The 23,862-nt window shown below is 42.4% G+C and overlaps 4 protein-coding genes across 5 annotated transcripts in view; 3 read left to right on the top strand and 1 right to left on the bottom strand.

Annotated features, from left to right (window-relative positions):
* The first annotated feature begins 402 nt into the window (after window positions 1–402).
* LOC131679668 (uncharacterized) lies at window positions 403–5,984 on the top strand. Its single transcript, XM_058960401.1, has 2 exons — window positions 403–5,879; window positions 5,939–5,984. The coding sequence occupies exons 1-2, from the start codon at window positions 403–405 to the stop codon at window positions 5,982–5,984; spliced, it is 5,523 nt and encodes a 1,840-aa protein (XP_058816384.1).
* Window positions 5,985–9,928: 3,944 nt separating this feature from the next.
* On the top strand, window positions 9,929–11,785 carry LOC131679184 (sphingosine-1-phosphate phosphatase 2-like). The gene is made up of 5 exons (XM_058959835.1): window positions 9,929–10,476; window positions 10,541–10,694; window positions 10,751–10,847; window positions 10,906–11,078; window positions 11,134–11,785. The coding sequence occupies exons 1-5, from the start codon at window positions 10,053–10,055 to the stop codon at window positions 11,549–11,551; spliced, it is 1,266 nt and encodes a 421-aa protein (XP_058815818.1). The 5' UTR covers window positions 9,929–10,052; the 3' UTR covers window positions 11,552–11,785.
* Window positions 11,786–11,958: 173 nt separating this feature from the next.
* On the bottom strand, window positions 11,959–13,613 carry LOC131679186 (glutaminyl-peptide cyclotransferase). The gene is made up of 2 exons (XM_058959837.1): window positions 13,308–13,613; window positions 11,959–13,224 (listed from the first exon to the last, which is right to left on the bottom strand). Exons 1-2 carry the CDS (start codon window positions 13,404–13,406, stop codon window positions 12,283–12,285), a joined length of 1,041 nt encoding a protein of 346 aa, XP_058815820.1. The 5' UTR covers window positions 13,407–13,613; the 3' UTR covers window positions 11,959–12,282.
* A 4,717-nt stretch (window positions 13,614–18,330) lies between these two features.
* Window positions 18,331–23,862, top strand: part of LOC131679175 (histone acetyltransferase KAT7) — a 338,305-nt gene continuing 332,773 nt past the window's right edge. The window contains exons 1-5 of one of the 2 annotated variants that reach the window (XM_058959821.1): window positions 18,331–18,630; window positions 18,692–18,857; window positions 18,913–19,656; window positions 19,722–20,944; window positions 21,014–21,208. In XM_058959821.1, the coding sequence (XP_058815804.1) occupies window positions 18,613–18,630; window positions 18,692–18,857; window positions 18,913–19,656; window positions 19,722–20,944; window positions 21,014–21,208 (2,346 nt within the window). In that variant the 5' untranslated portion in view covers window positions 18,331–18,612. The remainder of the gene's footprint in view (window positions 18,631–18,691; window positions 18,858–18,912; window positions 19,657–19,721; window positions 20,945–21,013; window positions 21,209–23,862) is intronic. The other variant, XM_058959822.1, reaches the window with a different exon arrangement.

The raw sequence follows: 23,862 nt of genomic DNA on the forward strand, positions 1-23,862 counted from the left end.
GGCTGAGCAATCACGTTGCAAACCTTTAACTGCATTTTCAACTATTAAATCGCCGGCGTGCGACCAATTATTATTACTAATTACTACTGTTAGGAAATTTGTAAGTACCTCACAGCGAATTTACGAACTAGAATTGAATTTACTTACTTTATTAATAGGCCTAAAAGGGCGTACTGTGAAGCTTTATTGTTGTCGGAGATTAGAAGAAGTTTCGCACTGATTTTGTGAGTAGGATGTGAGTCACTTACTTTAACCGGTTAATCTTACTAATAAAATTCCAGCTTGAAGCTGTGTCCAACTGCTAACAGGACTCTGCGTTTTAACTTCGACTCCGGAACAATTCTTCAAGAAAATCACCCCATAACCTCACTTTCTACTGGTGTGCTGAATCACGGTAGCACGATGGCGGATGAATCAACAGCGACATGTGGTGAAGGTTTCAATTGTGTAGCATGTGACCGTCCCGATGCTTGGTGTGACCTCGTGCAGTGTGAAGATTGCCTAAATTGGTGGCACCAGCGATGCGCCGGAGTCACCGGGTCGATCAAAGATCATCCCTGGTCATGCCGTAATTGTATCCCAGCTAGCAGTGCTGCGTCCAAAAGCACCACCGGTAGTGCAAAAGCAAGAGCACTTACCTTGCAACTAGCCAAGTTGAATGAGATGCGTGACGCGGAGAGGAAGAATCTGGAACTCAAATCGCAATCCGACCTCGCCTACATCCAGCAGAAATACAGTATTTTGGAAGAGAAGCTGGAGCTGGATGCGGAAGACGATCTTCCCAGCGGGAGAAGCCGTATCAGTCGCAAAAATGCCCAGGCGAATGTTGTAGAATGGGTTCGGAAACAAACAGGGCAAGAAGATGGCGCTGTAGGTGTAGAGGATCAACAAGCGGCCGCTCTGCCCGATGAGATGCAATCCTGTAAAGCAAATGAAATGAATCAGTCGCACGACAAGGGCGCGATTCCCAAACACAGTCCGAAGCCACCGCTGTTGGAACGATCGGCAGCGGACAGGCAGAAATCAAATCCGATGCCCTTGATTCCAGAGCTGACGACGCCAAAATTACCGTCTTCGAAACAACTGTTGTTGAAGGGAAATTTGTTTATTCCAAAACCACAGTTAATGGGACAACCTAAACCGCGGTTTCCTCCAACGAAGCTACATCTGCTGGTTCGGGATTCTGTACCTTCAGGTACTCCAAATGTGGCTAAAACTCCACGGGCATCGGGTAAATCCTTGCTAACCACGCCAGGAGAGTCCGATAGCATCGACATCAATGAGGACCAAGATGAAATTCAGCCTTGCCTAAGTGAAGATGGGAACCTTCAGTCGCTAGTACAACAACTTGGACTTGGCCCAGCTGACATTCCCAATATAAAACAACAATATATTCATTGTGCACCCTCTTCCTCGCAATTGGCTGCGAGACAGGTAATGCCCCGTGACCTGCCATCCTTCTCCGGAAATCCTGCCGATTGGCCGGTCTTTATTAGTAACTTTACCACAACTACTCTTGCCTGTGGATACAGTCCCGCGGAAAACCTCATTCGATTGCAAAGATGCCTAAAAGGCCCGGCATTGGAAACCGTTCGCAGCCGTTTACTTCTCCCGGAGTCAGTCCCACACATCATAGAAACCCTTCGTTTACTATACGGTCGTCCTGAACTATTGATAAACGCACTTTTGGCGAAAGTACGATCTGTTCCTGCACCGAAAGCAGAGAAGTTGGAATCCCTGATCGATTTCGGAATAGCGGTTCAAGGCTTGTGCGATCACTTGGAAGCAGCCAATCAACGCGCTCACCTCTCAAACCCATCGTTGCTGCTCGAACTGGTCGACAAGCTGCCCGTACACGTGAGGCTTGATTGGGCCGCATACACACGAGAGGTCGCGGAGGTCAACCTGCAGGACTTTGGGGAGTTTATGTCCGAAGTAGTAAGGAATGCTAGTCGTGTTACACTCTATTCCGGAGTGGTAAAAATATGCGAGGAAAACAGCAAATCAAGGCGAGGGACGCTGAACGTACATACCGACAGTGAGCATCCAAGCAATTCCAGTGTACCGGAGAAGTCGTGCCCAGCGTGCAGTGGTAAAGACCATCGCCTAAAGGATTGCGATCGCTTCAAGTCATACAACGTGGACGGTCGGTGGAAGTTGCTGCAAAATACAGGCATTTGTCGTAATTGTTTAAATTTCCACGGCAGGAGAGCGTGTCGATTGAACAGCGTTTGCGGTGTAGGCGGATGTCATTTTCGTCACCATCCCCTATTACACTCAGGCCCTCGCTCCAACGAACTAATGCAAGGAGAACAATCCACAATACAGTCAGCGAACGCTGAGAATCATGTCCATCGTTGTTCGGAGCAAGCCATTCTCTTCAGAATTGTCCCGATCACACTTCACGGACCTGAAGTGGACATAGAAACTTTCGCGTTTCTGGATGATGGTTCTTCTTTAACACTGATCGAAAGCGCTCTGGTGGAACAGCTAGGGGTAGGTGGTGATCCACAACCACTCTGCCTCAAGTGGACCGGAAACATGTCACGCCTAGAAAAAGCGTCGATGATCGTCCAACTGGCGGTATCGGGCTGCAACACACAACAGTTAGAAATGAAAGACGTGCGCACGGTGAAAAATCTCAACCTTCCACGTCAAACCCTGGACATCGAGCAACTGTCGAGTAAGCATCAACACCTGCGAAACCTACCAATATTCAGTTATTACGACGCGGAGCCACGTATCCTAATAGGAATCAATAATCTAAGGTTGATGGTCCCTCTTCAGGTAAAAGAAGGTGACGTCGGGGAGCCAGTTGCTGTACGCACCAGGTTGGGATGGAGTGTATACGGTGGAACGAAATCTCGCGAAACTATCCCTTCATTGAACTACCATGATTGCCAGTGTTCAACCGACGAAACACTGCACAACATCGTCAAAGACTATTTTGCCAAGGAGGACGTGGGAACTCATCCTCACCATGCGCTAGAGTCGGATGAAGAAAAAAGAGCCCGATACATAATGGAACATAGTACAGTTCGCGTTGGTGATAGGTTCGAGACAGGCTTGATCTGGAGATATGATAACTTCGAATTCCCAGATAGCTTTTCGATGGCGCTGAAGAGACTGGAATGTTTGGAGCGCCGGATGGCCAGAAACCCAGTGCTGAAGGCGAATCTGTTTCGACAAATTAAGGAGTACGAAGACAAAGGTTACTCCAATCGTGTCAGCGAAGCAGAACTGCTAGAAGCCGACCCGAGAAGAGTGTGGTATTTACCACTTGGAGCAATCATACATCCAAGGAAACCGGAAAAGGTCCGGATGATATGGGACGCCTCAGCCAAGGTCGACGGCATATCGTTGAATGAAATGTTGCTGAAAGGTCCTGATCAACTTACTGTGTTACCCGCTGTCCTGTTTCGGTTTCGTCAGTTTTCAATAGCCGTCTCAGCCGATATCGAGGAAATGTTTCACAGAGTCCTAATCCGTCGAGAAGACCGGCACGCTCAACGTTACCTATTCCGCAGCGATCCTTCGAAGCCTCCAGAAGTTTACATTATGAACGTGGCGACGTTCGGTTCGGCATGCTCACCCGCATCCGCCCAATATGTAAAAAACTTGAACGCGTCGGAGTTCGCAGAGTCTCACCCCAGAGCTGTAGAAGGGGTTCTCAAAAGCCACTATGTCGATGACTATCTTGATAGTTTCCCCAATGAACACGAGGCCAAACAAGTTTCCGCGGACGTGCGGATGATCCACACAGCGGGTGGTTTCAACATACGCGGGTGGCGTTCCAATAGTAAGGTAGTTCTCGAACACTTGGATGAACATACTTTGTCGCAGCCTAAATACCTGAACATGGATGGAGCTGTAAACTACACGCGTGTACTCGGTTTACTCTGGCTACCGGAAGAGGACTTGCTTAGTTTTTCGGTGGTACTTCACAAAGATCTGCAGAATCTGATCGATAAAAAAGAATATCCAACGAAACGACTGGTTCTTAGAGTTCTAATGTCATTTTTTGATCCTCTCGGAATGCTGGCTCCTTTCATAATTCAGGGTAAAATCCTACTGCAGCAAATCTGGCGATCAGGAGTTAAGTGGGATGAGCGAATCGATAGCGAAGCGTTCATGCGCTGGCGACAGTGGACTGGGTTATTTCCATTAGTCAACAATGTTCGTATCCCCAGATGTTACTTCGATAGTTCAACCGCGGATCACTACAATCGTATGGAGCTACATATCTTCGTAGACGCGAGTGAAGAAGCCTATGCAGCTGTAGCTTACTTTCGAATCGTGCCGCCGGATGGTGATATCAAGGTGGCATTGGTCGCCGCCAAGACAAAGGTAGCCCCGCTTAAACCAATGTCGATACCACGGCTGGAATTACAGGCTGCAGTACTTGGAATAAGACTGATGAAGTTCATTCTAGAAAGTCATCCGGTGAAAATCGCTAGAAGAGTTCTACATTCAGACTCTAGCACGTTTCTGTCCTGGATCCGGTGCGATCCCCGTCGCTATAAACAGTACGTTGCACTCCGTGTCGCAGAAGTACTCAGCGAGTCTGAGGTCGACGAGTGGCGATGGGTACCGTCGAAAATGAATCCTGCTGACATCGCTACTAAGTGGGGCCACGGACCACCCCTCGATCCAGACCACGAATGGTACCGTGGGTACAAGTTCATGAAACTGCCGGAAACTACGTGGCCGCCGCAACGTGTAGCCATCCCAATAACCGAGGAAGAGATTCGTTCATGCTATACGCATCATGGGATCTCTATTCCAACACCAGTAGTTAACTTCAACAGATTCTCAAGGTGGCCCACGCTGTTGAGAGGACTGGCGTATGTCTTTCGATACGTAAGCAACCTACACCGGCGGATAAAGAAACAAGACACCACTGCAGGATACCTTACGCAGGAAGAGTTGAGGAAGGCAGAAACGCACCTGATTCGCATGACACAGTGGGAAGTCTATTCTGATGAAATGGTGACGCTGCACGGCAATCAACATCTGTCGCCTGAACGCAGGCAGCCATTGGAAAAGAATAGTACATTAAACAAACTTACTCCGGTTTTGGACGAGAACGGCATCCTCCGAGTTGACAGTCGCCTCAATACTGCCAAGAATATCGCCATGGAGACGAAATTCCCGATTATTCTACCGAAAAAGCATCCGCTTGCATACTTGATCGTCGACCACTTTCATCGCCAATATCGGCATGCCAACAGTGAAACCGTTGTCAACGAGGTACGACAGCTGTATAATATCCCGCAACTTCGTCCATTGGTCAAGAACGTTGCTCGAAATTGCCAGGAATGTAAGATAGCAAAATCTATGCCAAGAATACCGCGAATGGCTCCTCTTCCGAATGCACGTCTGGCTTTGTTCACTCGACCCTTCACCTACGTCGGGGTTGACCTGTTCGGTCCGCTGCTGGTAAAACTAGGAAGAAGCAACGTGAAACGGTGGGTGGCATTATATACTTGCTTAACGACAAGAGCTGTACACGTGGAAGTTGTATATAATCTCTCTACTGAGGCGTTCGTGATGAGTATGCGTCGATTTGTGGCTCGTCGCGGAAGCCCTGTTGAGGTATACTCGGATAATGGGACGAACTTCCAAGGTGCGAATCGATTGCTTCAAGAACAGATTCAGAAAATCGCCGAAGGTATGGCAGCCACTTTTACCAATACAACAACCAGATGGGTGTTCAATCCTCCGGGCGCTCCCCACATGGGCGGTGCATGGGAACGTTTGGTGCGATCGATCAAGGTAGCGATGGCGGCGGTCAATTCGTCGGGGCGAAAGCTGGACGACGAAGGACTCCTCACACTTATAGTCGAGGCAGAAAGCATCGTCAATTCGCGTCCGCTGACGTATATGCCGCTAGACTCTGAAGAACAGGAGGCGATCACTCCCAATCACTTTCTGTTAGGCAGCAGCAATGGTGTTCGTCAGCCGGTAGTTGCCACAACAGATGAAGTATCGGCCTTGCGTAATTCGTGGAAACAGATACAATATCAGCTGGACGTCTTCTGGCAGCGTTGGGTACGCGAGTTTCTACCAACACTCACTCGTCGTACGAAATGGTTCGGTGATGTAAAACCAATCGAAGTTGGGGATTTGGTATTCGTTGTCGATGGGACTAGAAGGAATGGTTGGATCAGAGGCCGGGTGCAAGAGGTGCATGCCGGGAAGGATGGACGAATTAGGAAGGCGATTGTTCAAACTCGAAGTGGGCTCATGCGTCGGTCGGTCTCCAACTTAGCAGTTCTCGACGTGAGAAAGGATAGTAAAACTGGTTCAGGAACTGCCGGTGACCAGTATTACGGGGAGGAGACTGTTACGAACCGGGTGCACTGCCCCGGTCAGAGAGAAGCGCCACAGGGGTTCGCTAAACGACCGAGTATGACAGCTGCCAACAATATTCACCGTGATGAGAACAATCTTGAACGTTAAGAAGGAATCAGTCATTCTTCCAATCGCTATTGGCTGAGCAATCACGTTGCAAACCTTTAACTGCATTTTCAACTATTAAATCGCCGGCGTGCGACCAATTATTATTACTAATTACTACTGTTAGGAAATTTGTAAGTACCTCACAGCGAATTTACGAACTAGAATTGAATTTACTTACTTTATTAATAGGCCTAAAAGGGCGTACTGTGAAGCTTTATTGTTGTCGGAGATTAGAAGAAGTTTCGCACTGATTTTGTGAGTAGGATGTGAGTCACTTACTTTAACCGGTTAATCTTACTAATAAAATTCCAGCTTGAAGCTGTGTCCAACTGCTAACAGGACTCTGCGTTTTAACTTCGACTCCGGAACAACAGGACTCTGCGTTTTAACTTCGACTCCGGAACAGATGTGGTTATTACAAAGGACAAATCTGCGGCTAAGGTAGCAGATCCTTTGGATAATCTGATGGCAGGAGATGAGGTGTGGTACAAAAACCACAATCCTCATAACTTTGCTCGATGGATAAAAGCGACGTTTCTAAGACAGATTTCTAAAAATATTTTACAGGTGGAAATTGGAAACGTGCAGGTCAACCCATCGAAGTCAACTTAGGGCGACTAATGCTGACTTACTGGTCCGGCCGAACATCCATTTTCCTGCTTGAACGACAGGAACAGCATATGCTAGCGACGATGAAGACGAAGGTTTTCGAGGATTCCCCGAAAATGAAGATAAAAGAGGGGAGAAAAGGAAAAGTGAAAATGAATTACCGCCAGTTAGGCGATCGAAGAGAATTAGAAAAAGTAAAATAGATCAGAATTGTATACAAATATACAAATAATTTAAATTTTTTGATAGTTGAATAGATTAATGTCAATTCATTTATGTAGAATGGATTAATGTCTGTTCGTTCAAGTAGAATTGATTATTATCAATTCAATCGTGTTTCGTTTAGATTAAATATTTATCTGAAGGGGGAAGAGCTGTTGTATAACGGTATCTTTCTATCCCACTTAGGGAATAAAAAGAATAACAGTGCAATGTTCGAAATCGAGCATTATTAACTTATACATAGGATAATAAATACTTAGTGTGTATTGATCGATTAATCGATCAATACTAGAGATAAAACTAAAAATATATCGAGGCTGGTCCTCTTTTAACGCTGACAGTGAACAAGTGTAGTTCGTCATCCGAAATCCTGTGCCTAGTGAAGTGTAAGTAGGGAATTAGTCCGCTCCGGTTTAGTTAGGTATATAAAACATCGGATCCGTTTTGAGTTCAAAAACTCGAAAGAAAAACTATGCTGAGTGTATGTTTCAACAATAGAAATGTTTCAACAATAGAACTTAAACTCATATCTTGTCGGATTAATAAAACACGTTTAAGAGTTAGGTTGGTAACCAAATTTGTGATATTGGAACGCAGGATTGCAAACAAACAATGCAGCTACAATTTCAAACTTTATTTCTTTTTGTAAAGGTCATCACTTCGCCACTAGTTCCAATATTTCTCGATTCTGTCTAAATTTTACGCCTCCACAATCCCTGCAGATGATTTGGGAATCCGCCGGCAGCCCTATACAGCACACTAATGGCTTATAGGTTTGGATAGCCCAGTACATAGCAAAACGGTGGATGAAAAAAATGCTCTCGTACTAACCACCGGTTTGTTAGAGATACTACAATCGCATAATGGTAGATCATATACTAATCGTGTAATTGATAAGCTTTTTGCTAAGATTAAAACCAATCGGCTTTCAATGGTGTCATCTATGTACTATGCCACTGAGTGGCGAAGAAACCTCTTCATCCCATGGTACATGACGAAAGGCCCGTCGCAAGTACTGTTGTTCCATAGACGTTATTCACCGTGATCGAAGATGGAGGTAGATCATGCCTTTTTAGGATTTTGGACATTCATTGAGTGGAACCCAGTGGTGAATTTTACTAGGGTTTTGACAGCATGTTGATCTAAATTAATGAAGAGATTAATTTATGTTGCTGCTAATGTGACTGAAATAAAAAGACGATACTTTGAGGATACTAACCAAAATTTAACAGTGGACTGGGATAGCAACAAGAGGTTTTCCGCGTACCATCCGGAGATCAGTACAGTATACTGAATGGTTTCTGTATGGATTCCAGTTCAAGAACACCAAGCTATCCTGGCTTAGAGTTGGAATCCATAGAGCAATTATTTAGAATTTCGAACAGATATCCGAATGGTTTGATCATTCTTTTATACTTTATTTTTGATAGATAACATCTTTTATGTGAATTTGTAGAAAATATTCTAGCGCTGGAAAAAACATATAATTTTGTTGTGGCAACCTACGGCACACTTGGATTGAGTGATGATGCCAGTTTAATTTTTTTCGACCTGTTCTACCTGTCACCTGGGACGGAACATGCGAAGACGGTCTTCTTTTCCCTCCCGATATTGATGTTATTTTGCAGGGAAACCCCGCATGTAAAATAATTTCAAGCAAATGCCGATGATAGTGTTGTGCCGATGCGGCATAGATTTCTGCCGATGAGGTATTGATTCGCGCCGAAAATAATAGAGCTCGAACATGACATGAATTATGTTACCATTGTCTGAACTGTGTAAAACAACATTAACCATAACTGTTGTGCAGAATAATAAAATTGCACGTGTCTTCGGTGCAGTTAGCATATTTGTTTGCGTGCATCTACACGCATCTAAGCAACATGTAAAATATGTTTTCTAAATACACCTTGTATACAGCCAGGATATTACGACACTACCCAGACACTGTCCATTCCAAGAAAATAAAAATCGTCAAGAAAGGTCCGGTTCGCATTGACAGGCCATTGCCGGTTCGCGGTGACAGTTACTTTTTTCACTTTGCACGTCCCGTCCCAGCCTGTCACCAGGCAACAGGCAAATTGGGTAGTAAAACTTGTTTTTTCGGTGAGTCAAAAAATGATCACCCGTTTGTATGGTATACCTCGGCGTCAAATACATTTTTTCAAGTTGATGCAAATTTATTATACATTCATAGAGTGATCTACCCCTAGTATCGTACTAAATAAGCTAGCCATGAGTAGCAGATTAGCGTAATACCTGTTATGAGGCAGACGCGAATTATATTGTGTTTGCGCAGAATCAGGTTGATCAAGTACTAGCCATTTTCAGTTCCGAAATCCCGTTATTACATTAATTTGTAATTTGTAATTTATTTATCAGCAGAACGAAAACTTAATAAGTGCGAAAGCGATGCAAAACTCAAAAGTACCCAAATTCAAGTGAGAAGGAGTTATTCTTTGGGTTGTTTTTTCTGTATAGGCCACAAGGTTAACATTTCTTAATTAACTTTTACATTCGACGAGTTTTGAATCGAGCCACAAGCACTAGCCCATCCTACCAATAATCGATATCACATGCTATCGACCAAACTCCCAAAACCTTTTTTGTCTCGAGAACTGTCATGAATGTTGTTTTCGTACGTTTTGATAGGAGTGATCCAGTTTTTCTTGGGATGGTTCGATAAAATTTTGCAGTTCGAGAGTAATCTCAATAAAATTTTAATTCACAAAATTTAAACATAAATCAGAACTTACGCGATGACCGCAACCATCGAGTATCTGAAAAGTCCAGACCTGGTAGTTAAAGTCCAGGAATTTTTTGGTATTGACTATCTGGGACGAACAGGAAAAATCGATCCCGTGAAACACAACGGTTGCGAACAGGAACACATTAAGCAATCGCTGAACACGCATCGTCCAAACAAAACCGTGAATGGGTCAACGGTGACGAAAAATGATGATAGCAGCGCTAGTACTAATTGCGATAAGAAATCACCGGAAGATAGCGGCAAAAGTGAACCTTATCGGGTGACTAACAAATTTTGGTATTACCTGTTCATTATCGGGACCGAACTGGGAGATGAGATCTTTTATGCGACCTTCATTCCGTTATGGTTCTGGAATGTCGACAGTGCTGTTGGGCGAAGGGTCGTTATGGTTTGGTCAGCCATTATGTATGTCGGTAAGAGTTGTTGGGAAGGGAACCGGGTACAGCGGACTACTGATATCCTACCGTCCGTTTGTAGGTCAAACGCTGAAGGATGTGATTAGATGGCCTCGTCCGAGCTATCCTGTCAGTCGGTTGCAGAAAAAGTGGGCCCTCGAATATGGTATGCCTTCTACCCATGCAATGGTATCGGTGGCCATACCATTTTCCGTACTGATTTATACTTACGATAGGTTTGGAGAGTTTGGGATTCCGTGAATGTATCGTAACTAACGTGATTTCGTTCTAGGTACATTTACTCCATGTCAGCTGGGCTGACGTTCGCACTGGTCTGGTGTACCGTCATTTGCGTCAGTAGAGTGTATCTAGGAATGCACAGTGTGCTGGTAAGGCTGTCGATTTATTTTTTTCTTATAAGTTTTATTAAATTTTAACTGATTGCAGGACATCATTGCCGGTTTAGTATTAGTAACAACGCTGATGATACCATTGATTCCAATCGTGGACAAACTAGATTATATCATAGTTACTAGTCACTGGTCGCCAGTTTTTGTGCTGGCCGTTTCAATTATGCTTATAGTATTTTATCCGGACTCCGGCATTTGGACGCCAACTAGGTAATGCATATTATATTTGATCAGAACCCATTCAAAACGAAACATTTCGTTTCAGAGGTGACACCACCCTCACGGTGAGCGTCTGCGCAGGCATTGAAATCGGTGCGTGGTTGCACTATATGCTCGGTGATATTAGTTCGCCGGTCAATCCGCCACCATACGAAATCATTTGGCCTTCCTACGCCATGCTTGGAATGCTGTTGCTTCGTACCGTACTGGGACTATGCTGCATTGTGGCCACCCGTGCCTTTGGAAAATCGATTTCCTACGCATTCGTGTGCTTCCTTCTAGGCCGTGACAAGAACGAACTTCGTCGTTCGGAAAACACGTTGGAAAATAAGAACAAAATTATCGTTGAGCTGTCGTACAAATTCTTCACGTACGGAATGATCGGATTCAACACGCAATACCTGCTGCCGAAAGTGTTCAAACTGCTAAAAATAGGACGACCGGATTTCTACACTGAAGTTTGATTCCGTTCAACAAATAGTACAGTGCGTCGCGGGGAATGACCCTGACTGACTAACATTCCGTAGGATATCAATTTTAGAAACAATTGTCTTAGCAACTGCAGCGAATTGGCTTTGTCAACTCCTGAGAATCTTTGTAGCAGTTCATTCGACCTCCACTCGAACTAAAAGCACAACAACGAATCTAATGATAATCTGTTTGAATAAATGCTTCGCCTCATGTTTCTTATGCGAAAAAAGAAACAAATTTTCTTTGTAATGTTACTTTTAGCGCAATAGTTCGTATGTTTCCTGGTGACTTACCCTTCTTAGACCAGCGGTTTTGAGTGTCGCACTAAGGCCCCTAATCCTTATTTCCCATGTCCATTGTGAGCAAACTTCAAAACATTACAGAACTTACAAGGACCAACTACAAGTAGGACTTAAGAATTTTTATTGCCATGATTTCCAGATGTAAATTTTTATAACATGTTGTCTTGCTTTAAAAATATTAAATTTAATTGCTTAGTTTTAAGTAAAATGGTACATCTGCAGCTTTTTCTCTTTTATAGCACAATCACTTTTTACACTGTACAAAATTGCGTCCATTGCGATAAAAAATAACAAATCCTTTATTTACAAATGGCTGAAGAAATTAAGCACGTCCGTCGCCGATTTAATAGAAGTACTGTACATATTCGCAATCAAACAGCCCATTACAGCTCTCCTCGTTCGATCGCACCATTCCCCCTTAGTCACATATCCAGATGCAAATATTCCGCGATGAACACGCGGAAAACCTTGATCAGGTTCTGCACCGTACTTATATCAACGGCAGTGCCGTCGTCGGACAGCTTGTGCCACACATCGGGAAAGGGAGTGGGGATCAAGTGCAGAATCGGTACATTACGCCGTAGGAATGGGATGTGGTCATCCTCAATGTAGGCGTAGTATGAACGTGGCTGGAAGTAGCGTACCGTTCGTTGGTTTGGCGCTACGCTGCTATACGTGTAGCGATCCATGTGTCCTGCCCGATCCAGACGCTCCTCCACCGAAAGCAACTGAGCATACCAACTTTCGGTGTTTTGGAAGTAACTGTAAAAATTTGGATCCGGCGTTCCGAGTAAATCAAGCAACACCAACATATCAATTCGCTTGAGTTTATCCTCTGCCTCCCAACGCTCTGCCAGATGACGGGCTCCGTAAATAGAGTCCTTTGGACCCCACTGCTGGAATGCTTCTTCACCATCGAAAAAGACCAACTGAAGACTTAGACTGTTATCGGACTTCTTGGCGTTTAGCAGTGACTGCATCGACGAGGCCAAATCCAACATCATGGCACACGGAACCGCCGAGTCGGTTGCCCCAATAAACACTTGATTCTTAAAATATTTGCTGTCGTAGTGACACGCAAGTACCAAAAACCGTTCCGCATTCGGGTTCAAAGTGGCAACAATATTTGAAAATTTTAGCTTTCCGAAAATTGGGGTTTCATCCTCGAATTCATCCAGCTCTACCTGCCAAGCAAGTTTTCGCAAATATTCTACAATAAAGTTCCGTACCTCTTCGTGACCAGCAGTTCCCACAACTCGCTCGACCAGAAGGCGCTTCAGAACATCATTTAAGTTGCTAGTCTTGGAAAGGCTCGATAGCTTTTCAATTGCTGCCAGCGAGATCTCTTTCGGTCGGTGGTTCTCCTGCGGAAAAAAAACGTAAAACAAAATCGTTTCAAGGTTCATCTTTAACCTTCAATGCCGAAAATGTACGAGTAAATACTCACCCTTGCCTGCTTCAAATTGCCATCCGCAAACTTGACTTGGGCTGAAGCCTGCAGAATAATCACCGCTAGAAGAACGCAAACACAGTGTAGTCGTGGCATTTCTGCTTGTTTCGAGCCCTATAACTTATGATACGACTAGTCAAACAATGAAGCGTACTGTTTGGTGATAAAAAATGCTGAATTTCGCAGGTGAGAACTAATGACATTGACTGGTTATTTACATGGGTATGTTTTGATTAGCTAGAGTATAGAAACTCCCTACCACATCTACCACCTGCTGATGAATGAATGACGATGCGAAGAAGAATGATTAAAGTAACGGATGATTTGGGTGGGGAGTGGGCGGTAAACAAAACCATGAATGACAGACCTCTGAAAACAAAGTCCCGTTACTGAAAAACTTTGACTGCGGTTTTCTGTTGAAAAATGGTTCAGTGTTGCCAAGTATTTGGAATCAAAATCTGCCACTTTCGTCCAAAAAAGTTTGAAAAAATCTGGCGTACGTACCCTACAAAATATATATATATTATGGTTATTACTGTTTCTACATCGTTTGTCTCAGAAGTCTTCCAGTAGATTTACAATCAAAGTTCTTGCATCAATTAATATTATTAATCTCTTTGGGATGAGACCAGCACCGTGAAAACTGTTTGCTGCCTGAAGCTACCACCCAGTTAAGGTTGGACAGAGAAAGGGTAAAATTCGCAAACGAAAAAAGCACTTTTTTCCACACCGTATGTCAGATCTTCATAAAAATCAATCAGCAGTACTGTAACAACATTCTACATACGCTGATTGATTTTTATGAAGATCTGACATACGGTGTGGAAAAAACTGCTTTTTTCGTTTGCGAATTTTGCGCATTCTCTGTCCAACCTTAAACTCATTCCGGAACCGGTTCGGATAGAAAAACTCTAGAAAGAGAACTGCGGAGACTCCATTTTGGGTCGATTGGATTCGCGTTTAGCTGTCAAAAAACGAATCCAATCGAACATTGCCTATCCTTATAACATTGGACGTGCTGCCATACAATGCCGGGGCATACGTTGCCAAAAGTGCTGTTTTTTTTCTCCGCAGTTCTCTTACTATGAGTTTTTCTAGGTTCGGATTTCTGAATGGAGTCATTATGGATTCCAAATCAAATGCAACAACCGATTCCGACTCAATCGGTTTCAGAATCGGTTGTTGCATTTGATTTGGAATCCATACTGACTCCATTCAGGATTCCGAATGGTTTGAGCGGGCAGTAGCGCTAGCTACACGCTGAAAAAAAATTAGTAAAAATAAATAAATTTTGGTTTTAAATAACAATTTTCCCGTTTGATATAGTGACAAATAAGATTCAGGTTTGATTTAATCAATTCAGCTTTTTGTTGGTGGCTGCGTCCCCAAATGCGCACCCCACTTTGACAAGTCGTCCGTCCAATGTCAATTTTGACAAATCATCAGTCTTGTCAAATTTGACAAACCGTCCTTCAGATTCAATTTTTTGATCGTGGTAGGCGTTCACTTCTGCTCTCAACTAAAATTGAACGTCAAATATAAATAGTTTTTCAGTTGAAAAACTAAACTGATTTCGGTACGGATCCGCACAATCAACTGCACACTTAATTTAAATTACTGGGTACAGTAAAATTTTGCTGGGGTTTTGAACAGCAAACCGTTCGGTAATCAATTCAGTAAAACAATTTGGTACCGAACTCACCGCAATCCGTTCTATCCAAACGTCAAAAAACACTGGTCAGTCAGCAGTTTCCTCTGATAATGGCGACTTGCCAGATGATTTACTGTACCTGTTTTGTAAGTTTTTGACGAGGTTCGGTAACGTTGGTACAATTTTGCCGAACAATCAGTCAGTATTTTACTGGATAATGTTTATGTACCGACAAAACAGAAGAGCTGATAAATTCAGTGAAAAATATTGCGGGTTTCAGTAAATTATTCGAAAAATTACTGAAAATCGCTAAAAAATGAAAACTATTCCGCAAATTTTTAAACAATTTGCTGACAGCTCCTTAAAAATATCACTTTACTGAGCAAGTCGTCAAAATAAATTACTGAACAAGTTTGGGCTGGATTAGTGTGTGTAGTCCCATTCAACAGCGGCACTTAACTCGAAATGTGGATACAGAACATCTGCTATTCAAAACTATTCGCTACTCGCAATCGGCATACAAAAATCGGTCGACCAATACGGCAATTAATCAGTCTTATCATGTAATTGGGTGATTAGCAAACTGAGTAAAACCAATCAGCGATACTCAATCTGAATAGTGGAGAAAATTTAAAAAAAAACAAGAAATCATCCCACATGAAATGACTAATAATAGCACACGAAACTTGCTTTTAAACTACCCGGAAAAGCATCTTCTAACGATACAGTACCTAAACCTAGACCTAAATAATGTTTGTTCACACCTGATTTTGAATACAAATTTGTAGCAAAATTTAGCACCAAGAATTGACAATTGTCAGCTACAGCTGCATCTGCATTTACCGAAGAAATCGGTAAATGCAGATGCAGCTGCTTTTGCCAAAACAAAAATTATGTGCTTAACATTATGATCATTTATTTTAGCAACCGCAAAGTTAAAAACCATTTGACATAAAGGGCGAACACGAAATTATTGCGACACCGAAAATGTCATGCCAATTTTCTTATAATGTTTAAAATCAAACCTAAATTTTAGGGTAGTTTTATACATATATTTACCTCAAAAATCAAAAGAAAAGTTAATCAATGGAGCCTTGAGTGTAAAATTGAACGCATTTTCGCTTGATGCCCTCCATCAAAGTCTTTACAGTGTCATCCGGTACCAGTTTCTCAGTTTTTTTCCATTTTCTTAACATGTCCTTCTCGTCTTTGACTGTCTTCTTGCTCTTCCGAAGTTCCTGCTTCATCATTGCCCAGTACTGCTCCACCGGGCGCAGCTCCGGACAGCTTGGCGGATTCATGTCCTTTGGAACAAAATGGACAGAATTGGCCTCATACCACTCCAGGACACTTTTAGAATAGTGGCATGATGCCAAATCTGGTCAAAATAGCGGAGCTTCGTCGTGCTGCTGCAAGAACGGCAAAAGGCGCTTCTCGAGGCACTCAGATTTGTAGATCTCGCCATTTACTGTGCCCTTTATCACGAGCACGTCCGCAAGAGCAGATGGGCTGCCAAATGAGATATTTGGAGGCGAAAGTCGACATTTTCTTCTTCTTAAATTTGTCGTCCACATAGAACTTGCTCTTGCCAGCGAAAAACTCCAACCCCGGAATTTGCTTAAAATCGGCTTTTATATACGTTTCGTCGTCCATCACACAGCAGCCATATTTTGTCAGCATCTTCTCATAGAGCTTCCGAGGAATTCCACGAAGATCCGTCCGAAAATCTTTAAAATCGTGACCATATTTGTATTTGGTTAAACTATAGTAAAACCTTATCCAGTATCATCTGTGATATTGTACATGTTGATGGCCATGTTAATTGTTCGAATGTTAAACAGACAATATTTGATATGGTTTCACTAGTAAACAAAACAGTAAATAGACATTATGTGGGATTGTTGAAATATATTATAATGTACAATGACATCCTCTCATGTAAATATTTAGAACATAAAGCTTATTATTTCTATTGCTATCATTTACATAAGGTTGGCCGAAATATTTTTGCAAATTGAGTGAACTACGTGTTACCTGGGATTGAACTATTCTCTGATATTGTAAATATTTACGGCCAATTTCTTCACTGGATGAAAACCGGTTTTCGCTGAAAACCAGTTTTCGGATAGCTGGAGAGCAATTAGTCGAAAACCGGTTTTCAGCGAAAACTTTTCATCCAAGTGAAGAAATTGGCTGTTGGAGTACTTATGCAAATGGTTGCAATAGACATAATAAATTTATGTTCTAAATATTTACAAGAGAAGGGTTCCTAACACATTACAATATATTGCAACAATTTCACATAAAGTCTATGTACTGTATTGTTGATACGCTAAACCATTTCAGATATTGTTTGTTTAACATTCGAACCATTAAAATCCCGAATAGAAATGCACAACAGTATTACAGCATTTTTTATTGTTACATTACAACGAAAAACAATGTTATTCTGGAAAATTTACAATGGAAATATAATCACATTTGTTGTTTCTACATCCAATTTCATTGTAAACCCGATTTTTACATGGAAAAAGGGGGGTCGTTAAGGGATGTAACAATGAAAAAATTGATCTTTTCCCATACATTCTGAAATCAATAACATCGATTTACACTGTTTTTCCGTTGTAGATTTTGGAGGGATGAGGGGCAGCATCATAAGTATATTGATGTTACAACAAAAGTTGTTGTTAACAAATAAAACTGTTGTAAATTCAACGTTTCTACGATCAATTTCGATATTACTTTCTGTTCGGGATGACCATCAACATATACAATATCACATATTGTTACAGTGCTGCACATTGTTCTTTTATAATCCAACCATTCAATTCGTCGTTACTATTCAGCGATGTTGTAGAACCATTGTTATATTCATTGAATTAAATCAAAGTTCAAATTGTAGGAACAATACAAAAGTATTAGCTCTAATGGTTACTATATCCCATAATATAGGTTAATTCTCGACAAACGTATGATTACGGTTTAAAAACCAACTGTCAAAACTCTCTTTGAAAGGAAATTCCGGACAAACCGTTACTGGCTAAACATGGTTCATAGCAGTTAATGAAAGAGAAAACTTTTCTCTTTTGTTTACTACCAACATCTGTGATTGGTGAGTAACGGTTTGTCCGGAATTTCCCTTCAAAGAGAATTTTGACAGTTGGCTTTTAAGCCGTAATCATATGTTTGTCGAGAATTGTTCGGACTATGTGACAAATGGTTTTTAACTATGCGGGAGGTAAGTTCACACTTGGAGAATGTGGTCACCTTTCCATTATTAACTTAGCAATCGTCTTTGAAATTTTCAGTAGCGGGAATTTGTTTACCTGCGCTATAGCCGTCAAATTGTTCGTTTTTGACAGTCTTTCGAGGACGCGTAAACAGAAAAATTGTTTTCGTGCGAGAATTTTGTAAAAGTTGTGTAAAATCGTGAATTTTTATTTTTAATTGTTCTTTTGACTATCAGTATAAAGTGTCGTTGTTCCAGTAAACAACGGTGATTTTGTTTTTTAGAGACAAGGTGTTTAGATAGCGTTTGTATTTTCTCCCGGTTTGTCGGTTCATGTATTGCCTTGTTTTCGGTACTTTTCTCGGTTTTCGTTAGTGTATTTCGTGATTTAGTGTTTGATATTTGTTTAAGCAACAAACAAAATGCCACCTCGTAAAAAGGTAATGTTTCGGAATGATTCAAAATGTCTCTACAATCGATTTCACTTACCTTTTTTTGCAGTCCACAAGCAGCACGGAATCAAGTAGTGCCAGTTCATCGGACTCTAGTTCTAGCGATAGCAGCTCGAGTAACAGCGATTCCGGAAGCTCCAGTAGTGAAAGTGATTCATCTAGTTCGCAGGAGGCACCTACCACACGAACGAGCAACAACAGTTCAAATGCTAATGGTAAGTTGGCGCCAAATGTCGGTCAATTTATAATCTGATCTGCGACTATTTTTAGCTTCTAAAGCGAACGAGAAAGTGATTCGTCGAAGAAATTCGGAAACAGTGGGATCGGCTTCGAAAGCACTCGTTGCTGCTGCTACAGCAGCAGCAAAAGACACAGATAAATCGGGTGCTGTGAAGACAGGTAATCCAAAGCATCACAAAGGTTCCAAACCTTCCGTTTCGTCGAGTGATGAAGATTCCTCGGCTGAAAACAAACCCGCACCGCCTCCCATTGTACAAAAGAAAGTACAGCAGGCTGAAGCAGCCAAGCGCAGAGCACAGGAAAAACAAGCAGCAGTGCATGGAAACATCCCACAAGCGATCGTCCCTCCGATAACCGGTGGCAAGGTTCCCCCTTCGGTCATCAAGCAACAACAGCAGCAGCAACAACACCAGCATGCTCAGGCAAAACAGGTTCCGATCACCAAAGCGGCTGCTAAGGCAAGCCTCGCTGCAAAGGAACCACCACCACCACCGAAATTAAATCCTCCCATTGCCAAAAAAGGACCCAGCCCAGCCCTGACGGCTACGGCTACGAAAGCCAAGAAAAAGAGTATTTTTTCACCGGTTAATTCTTCCGAGTCGGATGACGATAAGGAAAAGGTGGATCAGAAAGATCGGCGCACTTCCAGTTCCAGCTCTATTGGTGTGACCATGGGTGGATCAGCTGGTGGTGGCGGCGGTTCACATGCGAATAAGGATCAGATTACTTCGGCTGGCAAAACGACGAATGCTAATGCAACTCAACAACAAAGAAGTTTGTATTTTGATAATGTGATAAGTTGTTAATATTTTTTGTTCTAACAAAACGAATTTTTTTAGCTCGGGGTCGCCCTCGTAAGACACCTCTAGTAAAGCCACAGGTGAATACTACCGGACCAGTGACCAAACCGGTGGCACAGGTTAAGCCTCAAGTTACCGCCAGTCCAGTGAAAGCGCAACCATCATCAAACAACACTCCACAAAAACCGACCAAGCAGGAAGACGGATCCTCTGCTACGTCTACGTCAACAGATTCATCTTCCTCTGGATCGTCAGATTCAGATTCGGACTCGTCGGAGGATTCGTCGCCATCGGCAGCAGCCGCACAACAGTTAAAGAAAAGCAACAGTACCATGAAGCGCCCGCTGGAACGAACTCCCCAGAAGGTAGACGGTAAAGAAGGTGGCACAGAATCCGAAGGAGAGACTGGGAAGCAAACACGAAAGTTGACCCGATCGTCGAGCACCCGGAAGTCAAAGCATCTGCTTGGGAAAAATGCCTCCGAAACGGAATCGGACGCGGAAAGCGTAAAGCGTTCGGCCTCCAAGAGTCCTGTCAAGAAGGCTCCAATTATTCCGACAAAGGGAAAAGCTAAAAACAGTAGTAAAAAGAAAGATGCCGTGATTAAAGAAGCTCAGATGGAAGAGCCGGAACCGGTAGAGAACCGCTGTCCGTTGATACATTGTGCTACGACTGGTCATCTTGGCGGTCAGTTTGAGAGGCACTTCATTCTGGAAGCTTGTCCTATGTATCACAATATGACATCCCAGCAGACAACGGAATTTTTGTTGGAACGGAAGCGTAAAGAAGAGGAACGGAAGAAAGCCATGCCGGTATACGAGAATTCTAAGAAAATTCAAACGCCGGAGCAGAAAAACTATCTGCAGAAGATTCGGGACATGCGGGTACGGTTCAAACCGAATCCTCCGCCGGTGGGAAAACCGAGACCAATGGCTGAGCGGGATGAAAATGAAATCGATCTGGAACCAATGTTGGAGGGGATAGTGCCGGATTACGACCTACAGCTATTTCGAGAGGCACAAGCGGCGGCAAGTGAGAGTATGGAAACAGAGCTGAAAGAAATGGTGACCGGCAAGGGGACGCGGTTTATTTCGATGGGTCGCCATTGCATGCAGGTGTGGTACCAAAGTCCCTATCCGGATGACGTTGCTCGTTTACCGAAGCTGTATTTGTGTGAATTTTGCCTGAGATATCAAAAGTCCGAAGTGGGAATGAAACGGCATGCTACCAAGTGCGTCTGGCGCCATCCCCCGGGGGATGAGGTAAGTTGCAGTTGCGGAAAATTCCTGACTGATCGGGGAGAGTTTGACGAATTGTATTTCTTTGAATAGATATATCGAAAAGGAAAACTCGGTGTCTGGCAGGTGGACGGTAAACGACACAAACAGTACTGCCAGAATCTTTGTTTGCTGGCCAAATTTTTCCTCGATCATAAAACGTTGTACTACGATGTGGAACCGTTTCTGTTCTACGTCATGACTTTGGCGGACAGCGATGGATGTCATACGGTGGGATACTTCAGTAAGGTAGGTGAAATTTGGATATTTAAAGAGGGATTAACACTGGGAATGATTTTTCAAATTCTGTTTGCTTCTCCACTATGGAGGCGGTTTCAAATGACCAGTGAAATTGACTTCCATAGAAGACATTATAAACGCGTCGTGCTAGGGTCTCAAACCCGTTGCCCATATTTTCGAAAATCTTCGAAAGTGATTTTATCGCTAGAAGCGATAACTTTACAAGCTGATGTAGAAGAGATCTGTTTCGAAATAGCTTATTTTTTCTTTGTGAATTTTTCCCGTGGCCAAAATCCTTATGATGGTCCTAACATGCGTCATAAATACACTAAGGTTTTTTTACACGGGGGATACGTGCCGTGTAAAAAAACCGTGTAAAGACCGCGTTAATTCCGAAAACCGTGTAAAAAAAACCGCGGTAATTCCGGAATCCGTGCAAAAAAACGCGTTAATTTCAAAAACCGTGTAAAAAAATACTGCGTTACGAATCTTGAAGATTGAAGTCGGCACTTCAAGGATATGGGTGTTTTCAGAACAGGATTAACGCCTAGACGCTAAATGTCGATGCCTGACATCATTTTGAAAACTAAGATGGCACCTTTCGGTTAAGTGAAATTCTCTAAAACCCAATCAATATGCTGCCGTTCTACGCATAATTGTCCCATGTTGCTTTTTGGTCATTTTCACTTTTTTTAACCAAACAGTCCTTTTTGATGTATATTTTCAGAAAACACATCCAAATCATAAAGTTTGTTCGAAGACTTCGTGAAAAAATACCAAGTCTGTTTGTCCCATTGTTGATATTCTACGCATAATTGTCCCACTAACAAAAATCCCAAAAAAGTGCGCAATAAAAAAATAATTACGTAGCGTTTAGTTAAGAAGTACATTACGCTAGATGTCGGGCACTGAAAAAATTAATGGAAAAAAAGGATCATTAAAAATGGCAGTGGCAATATTAATCACAGCAGTGAGAACAATCCTGTAAAGCTCTTCATTACTATCGTCGCTTGCATAACATGGCGAACGCATCTAGGATAATGAGCTTATTTTCGCAATGTTTCTATTATCACGCTACCCATTTGAAGCCATTGGTTAGTGCAGCGTTTGCTATCTTTGTTCAACAAACTGGATCAAATGGTAGGGCGACAATTGGAGCACTCGATTGGAACTTTAGTTGCGATCAAACACTAGCATTTCATCGTTTTTAGGCCATTTGTGTTATTAGATTGGTTCTTAAGAACGAAGCAAGGTTGTGAATGCCAAATTAATGCACTCCAACGAGTGTAGGCAGAGTAATTAATGATCTTGTGAGGTACCCTTCTAAATAGTGTAAAAATAGGTACTTTACCCTATGTCCAATTTTGATAAAGCAACAAATCTCCCGAGTAACAGAAAAACTCACGACATACACTTTTGTAAAAAAAAATGAGTTATGAGCATCATTTACATAGATCGTTATGGGACTGATATGCGTAGAACTTTCCGGTTTCCGCTCGATTTCTCGGCATAACAGTCCCACTTAACATTTTTCTTAAAAACTAACGTTAATTGAATCTCTATAATAAAAAACTGGACTGATTATAATGAAAACGATTGCCATGAACGTAATTTTGGACAATAAAGCTTTATTTGTTACACCGTATCCCTCCAGATGGCTAATACAATTTTCATCTTCAATCGCGTTTTTCTCAGTTGCCAGTTTTGCAACATGGGACAATTGGGCGTAGAACGGCAGTATGGGTATTGTCGGAACGGGCTTGATGAGTGTATAATAGAGATCAATGCCCGAAAATATTTTGTAATACATGACTACTTCCGGCATAGGAAAATTTTATATAGCTCAGACAATATGGAATGTGTTGGGACCGGATGACTAAGCAGTTTCCAGATGTCTACATCTGAAGCCATTTTAACATCCAAGATTTCAACTTACCGAAAATACATTTACACTAGCTTTTTTTTACACGGGTGATACATATTGTATAAAAAGTGCAAATCACCGCGATAATTGCGGACTCCGTGTAAAAACCAGTGTTAATGCAACTACAAAATGCGCAATAAACAACGGTTTTGGCGGAAACAATCTATATTCTTTTGAAAGTAAAGAACTTAGAAATTTACAGAATGAGGGATAACGACTGGTCTTGGAGATTCCTTTTGAAAATCAAAATGGCGACTTCAGGTTCAGCGGAATTCTCAATAATCCAGTCAATATTAGTGCTTTCGGAACGGGATTGGCACGTAGATGCCAGAGATCGAAGTCAGATGGCATTTTGAAACCAAAGATGACGATTTCCGATTTTGTGGATAATAAAAAAAACCTATGAGAATTTTCGAAATGGGATTAGGGCGATGTCTGGCCCACAAACCATTGTTTCTTAAACCAAATAATAATTATTTGATCAATTCTAATGGATTGGATTTAGCCCGGTCTGATTAAGTCAAATTCTTGGGTCTAAATTATGACTGAAATCTTACTTTTATGCATAAACACTAAAGAAATTCTGGCAAAACGTAAAAAATATTTGAAAATGGCGAAAGTTATTACGAAAACCACCACCACTGGACCGTTCCAACACCGTTTAGAAAAGAAAAACCAAGTTATTCCACCTAGCAGAGAGATGAGACATTTCTTACACATATCACTGTTGGAGCATTTA

The sequence above is a fragment of the Topomyia yanbarensis genome, chromosome 2 (assembly GCF_030247195.1).
Source record: "Topomyia yanbarensis strain Yona2022 chromosome 2, ASM3024719v1, whole genome shotgun sequence".
Classification (NCBI taxonomy): domain Eukaryota; kingdom Metazoa; phylum Arthropoda; class Insecta; order Diptera; family Culicidae; genus Topomyia; species Topomyia yanbarensis.

Bases quoted from the DNA above. Each gene is read 5' to 3' on its own strand.
- LOC131679668 (XM_058960401.1), top strand. From the start codon at position 403: ATGGCGGATGAATCAACAGCGACATGTGGTGAAGGTTTCAATTGTGTA. The intron at 5,880-5,938 runs GTATATGCCGCT...ACTTTCTGTTAG, and splicing joins GTCAATTCGCGTCCGCTGAC to GCAGCAGCAATGGTGTTCGT.
- LOC131679184 (XM_058959835.1), top strand. From the start codon at position 10,053: ATGACCGCAACCATCGAGTATCTGAAAAGTCCAGACCTGGTAGTTAAA. The intron at 10,695-10,750 runs GTTTGGAGAGTT...ATTTCGTTCTAG, and splicing joins CTGATTTATACTTACGATAG to GTACATTTACTCCATGTCAG. The intron at 11,079-11,133 runs GTAATGCATATT...ATTTCGTTTCAG, and splicing joins GGCATTTGGACGCCAACTAG to AGGTGACACCACCCTCACGG.
- LOC131679186 (XM_058959837.1), bottom strand. From the start codon at position 13,406: ATGCCACGACTACACTGTGTTTGCGTTCTTCTAGCGGTGATTATTCTG. The intron at 13,225-13,307 runs GTGAGTATTTAC...TTTTTTCCGCAG, and splicing joins GCAATTTGAAGCAGGCAAGG to GAGAACCACCGACCGAAAGA.